General features: G+C 35.0%; 2 protein-coding genes across 2 annotated transcripts; both read right to left on the reverse strand.

The window, feature by feature from the left end:
• Nucleotides 1–78: 78 nt before the first annotated feature.
• LOC105314441 (hemicentin-1-like) lies at nt 79–4,322 on the reverse strand (the record flags this gene model as incomplete). The annotated part of the gene is made up of 9 exons (XM_011408611.2): nt 4,091–4,322; nt 2,640–2,921; nt 2,401–2,583; nt 1,931–2,347; nt 1,686–1,862; nt 1,163–1,588; nt 778–1,056; nt 548–721; nt 79–495 (listed from the first exon to the last, which is right to left on the reverse strand). Coding segments are annotated over exons 1-9 (2,434 nt in total), but the record flags the coding sequence as incomplete, so codon positions are not given.
• Nucleotides 4,323–6,779: 2,457 nt separating this feature from the next.
• LOC109586241 (receptor-type tyrosine-protein phosphatase alpha-like) lies at nt 6,780–7,380 on the reverse strand. Its single transcript, XM_020002420.1, has 3 exons — nt 7,360–7,380; nt 7,143–7,278; nt 6,780–7,035 (listed from the first exon to the last, which is right to left on the reverse strand). Exons 1-3 carry the CDS (start codon nt 7,374–7,376, stop codon nt 6,868–6,870), a joined length of 321 nt encoding a protein of 106 aa, XP_019857979.1. The 5' UTR covers nt 7,377–7,380; the 3' UTR covers nt 6,780–6,867.
• Nucleotides 7,381–7,386: the final 6 nt, after the last annotated feature.

Genomic DNA, 7,386 nt, shown 5'->3' on the forward strand with positions numbered 1-7,386 from the left:
AAAAAAAGAAATAGATTTGTAAAATTGAAATTTGATTAATAAGTGGCTATCTAAAATTATCAACAAGCTAATGTATACCATGAACAGCAGTGATATTGGATGTGATGGAGGAGTCCAGCTCATCCACAGTAACTATACAGCGATACTCTCCAATGACATCAGTAGTGACTGAACTAAACATGAGATATCTACCAGTCTCTCCTGATATTAATGCAAATACTCCAGCATCATTCTTCTTCTCCCATTGGAAACTTGGATAAGGATAAGATTCAGCATTACAGTCCAGAGTCACATTTCCATCAACTTCAGTGTACACATTGTCAGGTGGCTGCTCAGCAAAGTATGGTCTTATGAAGACACTAGTACTGAGTGCTTCACTTCCAGCATCATTGGATAGTATACACTCATATATACCACCATGAGAAGCATTGACTGAAGTAAGCTCAAGATCAGAGTTCATACCAACACGTGAAACAGTTCTCTGCTCTACTAATTCTACAAAAGCACACAACTATATTTTAAAAGATATCAATATTTCAAAACTTACCTGTGATATTAGCGTCTTGTCCAAATGGGCAGCAAACACTCTGTGTTGCATTATGAAACCAGCTATACTTATTAATAGGACCAGCAGTTGTAGTACAATTAAGTGTAATATCATTTCCTCTGTCCAATGTTATATTATTGACAGGACTAATGGCTGAGAATCCCTCAGGTGATGCTAGTAAGAAATGAAGGAAATTATAATTATAGAGTCTTTAATAGTAGAATGCATACTTGTAATTGGCTCTGTAATAGCATTACCACTTCCAGCAAGATTCATTACCATACAAGTATATGTACCAAAATCTGCTCCAATTACATCAGTAACAGTAAGTCTACTGAAAAAAGTTGATTCTATTATGAATCGTCCTCCATCACTGATTTGACCCATGATACTATGTGTCCAAGTAAAAATATTGTCTGGTCCTCCTTCAGCAGAGCATGTAAAGGTTACATTGTCACCACCACTGACTGTGGTACTACTGACTGAAATTATAACTCTGCCTATGTCCACTATCAGAATAAAACAAGAAAAGTATGTATGTTATACAAACAAATAGCAGTTATATATAATGTAGAAAAATTATAAAGGTAGTTAAGGTACTATACTATATCTTACCAGTAACAACAGCTGGATTAGAAGCAGTCTCATTGATGATATTAGATACACTAGTATATGCAATACAACGATAGTATCCATTAGTAGAATGGAAAATGGTACCCAAAGCATAAGTAGAGCCTTCACTATTAGCTATTTTAGTATATGGTCCTTCATTAGTGCTGCTTTTCTCCCAGCGATACTCAGGGTCAGGAAAAGAATTAGCCATACATGATAGAACAATATTAGGGATCCTAGTAGGAGTAACAACACTCATTGGATGAGTGACAATAGTTGGAGTAATGTAGAGACTAGCAGTTTCAATATCAAACCCAGCCTCATTGATAACAGCACAATGATAAGTACCACCAACTGATGAATCAATGTTACGAAGAGTAAGGACAGGACCAATACCAACTAATGTCATATTAGTCAAGTTACCAACACCTGAAAACAAGAAACCAAAAAATCATACATGCTTTCTCTCCTTATGGACAAGCTATTAGCCTCAGGCTTTCTATTAATAGTTTCAATTGATACTTACGGGATAAAAAGTCCTCAAATGTTTCTATACAATCATCACAGATTACACTAGTGGCATTATACAGCCATACAAATTTACTGTTAGGCCCTGCTGTAGTGTTGCATGTGAAAGTAACATCTGAAGAAGGCTCAGAAATTATCATTGAAGGTTCGACAGTCACTAAATTCTGAGGCGATACTATAATGAAAAAATTAAAATGATAAATTGATTAATAAGTGTAGATGATCTTTAACAAACTAATGTACCATGTACAGCAGTGACATTGGATGTGATGGAGGAGTCCAGCTCATCCACAGTAACTATACAGCGATACTCTCCAATGACATCAGTAGTGACTGAACTAAACATGAGATATCTACTAGTCTCTCCTGATATTGATACAAATACTCCAGCATCATTCCTCTTCTCCCATTGAAAACTTGGATAAGGATAAGACTCAGCATTACAGTACAGAGTCACATTCCCATCAACTTCAGTGTACACATTGTCAGGTGGCTGCTCAACAAAGTATGGTCTTATGAAGACACTAGTACTGAGTGCTTCACTTCCAGCATCATTGGATATTATACACTCATATGTACCACCATGAGAAGCATTGACTGAAGTAAGCTCAAGATCAGAGCTCATACCAACACGTGAAACAGTGTTTTGCTGTAGTAATTCTACAAAAGCACGAAAACTATAATTTGAAAAATGCCAATATTTTGAAACTTACCAGTGATGTTAGCATCTTGTCCAAATGGGCAGCAAACACTCTGTGTTGCATTATGAAACCAATTATACTTATTATTACTAGGAGGACCAGGCGTTGTTGTATTACACTCCAGTGTAATATCATTTCCTCTGTCCAATGTTATATTATTGACAGGACTAATGGTTGAAAATCCCTCAGGTGATGCTAGTGAGAAATGAAGGATATTATAATTGTAGAAATTTTAATAAATAAATGCATACTTGTAATTGTTAAGTTAGCAGAATCACTTCCAGCAAGATTTGATACTTGACAAATATATGTACCAAAATCTGTTACAATTACATCAGTAACAGTAAGTGTACTATTGGAAGAAGTTGATTCTATCATGAATCGTCCTCCATCACTGATTTGAACCATATTATTATGTGTCCAAGTAAAATTATTTTCTGATCCTCCTTCAGCAGAACATGTAAAGGTTACATTGTCACCAAAACTAACTGTGGTACTACTGACTGAGACCATGACATTGAATGGAGGATTTGCTATCAGAATAAAACAATTGTGCATGTTATATAGTGAAAAAATATCAATTAGAATAGAAATAGAGATGTGTATAGTTAATGTGCCTTTTGGCTCAGGTGAGAACTTCTCAGAGGATCTCATGCAGTTGTATCACAAACTAGATATAGTGTGATATCATCTCCTCTGTCCAATGTTATATTATTGACAGGACTAATGGCTGAGAATCCCTCAGGTGATGCTAGTGAGAAATGAAGCACTAGCTCAGTTGTAATATTAAGACAGCATTCTTAAAATTCCAAATTCTTTGAAAGCCTTAGCAACAACATAAAATTACCACTGGAATGTTTTACAAGATCAAAGGCAGTATTGTATGTCTTACAGAAGCCACTTTGATAAATGCAATAAGGCACACCTATATAGTGCTATTTGAGCTATTTGGGTGGAAAATACCATAACATGTATGGACAACAATGTAAACTGAGACATGTATATAGTCAGTATTATGGATTAGTCACAACTAAATGATTCATGATTTATAGTCAATTAGAATTCTGCTCCTGCATCCTTAAACTTTACAAAGATGATCTAAAGTTCGCTATCAGCCTCTTCTTATCAGTGGCAGCTCTACAAAGTTCTTAATTCTTAAAAACTGCTTTTCCTTTAATGCAGTAGCTATGCATGTATTTTATTTTGCATTTCAAAAAAAAAGTTTGCATTGATTTCAGTCAGGCTCCCAATGATAAGTGCATAGCTATTTGGAAAACATTTGTATTCCTTTCAACAGTTAAGGTTGAAAGAAAAATCAAAGGCTGGCAAAAAGGGTGACTGTCTCCATAGCATCAGCAATTAGATGTGAGTGCATAAGTGTAGGGTACTGACACTAGTATAACAGACACATTATATTATTCTATTGACAGATTGGCTTAATTAATAGGGTCCTCTTATCAAATGGGTGCCAATGCACTCCCTCTTGCTGGCAACATTAACTGATACGCACTAACTACAGTCAAAAGTACATCTTTCTACTGGCTATTTCTTTACTAGGACTTTAATTTTGCTAGATTACAAACTCAAAAAATTCATGCATATTATTACAAACAGCATTCAATATACAGTATTTACATAAAAGTTAAATGAAACACAATTTTCTAAAGCATAAGTTTCATAAAATGATTATTCCAGAGCTTACTAGAAATTGCTGACTTAACTTCATTGTAAGTCAAAGTAACAAGGACAGTGACAGCAATAGATAGCAGTCCCTTCAACATGATTTCTCTCTCCTATGATTCAGTGCCTAATAACCTAGACTGTCAAGAGCAGTGGTTTGCTAGGGTTTAAATAACAAACTGATGACTGACAAATGCTGGTAGATAATAAGCAGACTATGCAGCATCAAATGTTAGTCTGAGGCTTAGCACACAACATCATGTGTTGTGACAGGAAGTGCACTAGAAGTGCTATACAAATGCTGCAAGTTAATGCATGAGTTGACCAAAGTTTAACTCTTGTGTTATTGACTCGCATACCATTGATTTATATAACACTTCTGGTTGCAAGGCTTATATTGGTTAGAGCAGAAGTGTGCAATGAACCATTGCAACAACATGCATGCCATGTCTAAGTTGAATGCAATGAACAACAATTAAGTATAGGTACCTAACTGTCTGTACATTAACATGCTACATATATACGGGCAAACTTTGCCCCAAAGTGCCCATTATATAGAAACTCCACTTCAGACAAATAGAAAGCATCTAACTGGTTAATAATTTCCCATAATAACACAACAAAAGACCAATTATGCTACAATAATATAAAAGAGTGAGAGAGATGACATGGAAAGATAAAAAACTACTCTCCAATGACAAATATCCTATTACACTCAACACTACATACTGACCAAATAGCAGCAAAGAAATATTCAGCCTTAAACAAATTATCATGAGAGGCTTCTATGCACGTACACGAACAAGAAGAATAACATCAAAAGCATGCACTCAACTCACTGAGAGCATTGGCTTCATCCAGTGTGTTTTATGTGGGTTTTAAGTGGAGATATAAGTTGGTTATAAATCTTTTGCATCAAAATGACATAAGTACATCTACATGTAGATCTATCAGAAAAAATTATAAAAATGAAAAGTTTTCTCTTTTTTATTGTACAGTATGCATCTACTGTACTTTCTCATTTCTACATCTAATATATATTATACAAACCATCCGCTTTCATCCCTATATCACGCCTTGAACATACAAGTACTCTTTTCTTCTATTCTCTTTCCCATTATCAAACCTGAGTACTGATTATCCTTTGGAATATTTCACTAGTCCTTTAAAGATTCATTAGAGAATAGACATGAATGATCATAATCTAAAAAAACATTGCACTATCTAAATAGATCTATCTTCCTTATAAGGAAGCTCAAAGCTGCTATAATTAGACTTACCAGGACACTGCTGCCTCACATGTGTCTGTATAATTCTATTATTTAATATTGAAACACCTACACAAAACAACATAGGATGAAACTGAGTGATTAGTGAACTGTTCTTTAAGACAGCATACCTCTTTTCACTCCCTCCATTGAAGTACAATCACTCTACCATGTGATAAAATAATAATTTAATTATTAAACAATAAACCAATGTGATTAGAGGTAATAGTCTAAAATTAATAATTAATGAAGCAAAAAAGGATAAAATTAAGGCGGAGGATCTGGTTCATGCCATGCCAGATGATGGGCTTTGAAGACTCTCTACTATGATGTCACTGGGTATCATGTAAGGATTGATTGAATGTACAGAAGTAGCTGATGGTACAGATTGATTGAATTTAACAGTATGTATGTTTGTGTACTGTACATGTCTGTATGTGTGTGTAGTTACAATTATGCGTAGATCTATTAGGGATTTGGTTTTACTAATTTTACTAATCACTATTAGTATACTGCATTAAAGCACAATTAACATGGATTTGAGGCAAATCAATGTCACCCGAAACTTCCAAAAATGCAACATGTATATGTACACGTACATGTGGGTTACTATAAATATAAAATGCATGTGCATGCCCACACAGACATATTTCAGAAAGTTAAAAGCATTTTAGACTAACAAGATCTATTTCTTATTCTCACTACTGAGACACACCTGCATACAGTAAAAGTGCAAACACGCTAAACCCATTCAAAAACACAAGCTACGACCGACGTGTACGTGAGTAGCTAATTAACAATTTCATGTCCTGTTGACATTTCTCTCATTCTTTGGTCTTATATAATCATATTAGTATTGTGTAGCTTCTTTATAATTGGGCTCACATTACCTGTCCTTGATACACGTAGCAGTGAGGGGGAGGCTGAGTGGGCAAAAGGGCCCATCCTAAATTTATCAATGCACAGTTAAATGGCTAAAGAAAAGAAAGCTATAAACACACAGGTCTAAGGAAATAAGCCATGATGTGCGCCACACCAGCTGGCTACACCATTACAGACCAATTCCCCAATCCAAGGTCATTTGGGTGGACAACTGGAATGAATCTGGTATACTGCATAATTGGGCAAAGCCCTTAGTGATGAAGTGCATTTGTACGGACCAACCATAGGGTTGCTAACTATTATTAAAGTTAAGTAATCTGATTTTAATGAGTGCGTGTTAAAGGGCGAGCCCCAGCATTAATGTTTTACAATTTCCATTCTTTTGTTCTGACAAGTGACAATAACCCAAACAACTGTAAGGTAGAGAATGGTCTGGCTAGTGAGACTATGTAGCCACTTTATTAATGACACCACTCTTTAAAAAAATTATCTTCAAAATGCCTAGCAAAACAGTTCATAAAATGACTTCTATGCATATCAGTCATTTCAATTAAACATAAATATAGTCTAACTAATTATGTAAATATTAAAAACAAGACAAAATTAGCAATAAAAATAAAAAATGAGGCTCATATATATTAAAGCAGTTCTAAAGCTTTGTCTCCTCATCAGCAGGATTCTTTTTATCAAAAGATCCTTCAGACTTTCTTTCACTGCTTGTCTCTTCGAGAGACTTGGGCCCAGCAAAAGCAACTCCCTCAATCTTTCCAAGTTTCAAAGCCTCAGCAAGAGCATCATGAATAAACATATATTCATTCTGCATCAAGAGAGAGGACAAGAAGATAGAATAATTAAACCTCTTATAAATTTTTGCAACCACAAAGTAATCTTTCCTTTAAATAATTAGTTGCTCTTTATGCTTACTTCATTCATAACCATCATAGGACGACACTTCCTCATGTACTGCACATTATTGAAGATATCAACCAATTTCTCTGACTTGATGCGAGCCATCTCAACCATAATAGCAATGAATGTACCAGTACGACCAGTACCAGAACTGAGAAGAAAAGAAAGACATGTATAAATGAATATATAAGTGAACCATATCTACTATTTTCATCTAGACCAGTATTCATACCTGCAATGAACAACCATTGGTCCATCA

Source organism: Amphimedon queenslandica, unplaced genomic scaffold (genome assembly GCF_000090795.2).
Source record: "Amphimedon queenslandica unplaced genomic scaffold, v1.1 AMPQUscaffold_12918, whole genome shotgun sequence".
NCBI classification, from domain to species: domain Eukaryota; kingdom Metazoa; phylum Porifera; class Demospongiae; order Haplosclerida; family Niphatidae; genus Amphimedon; species Amphimedon queenslandica.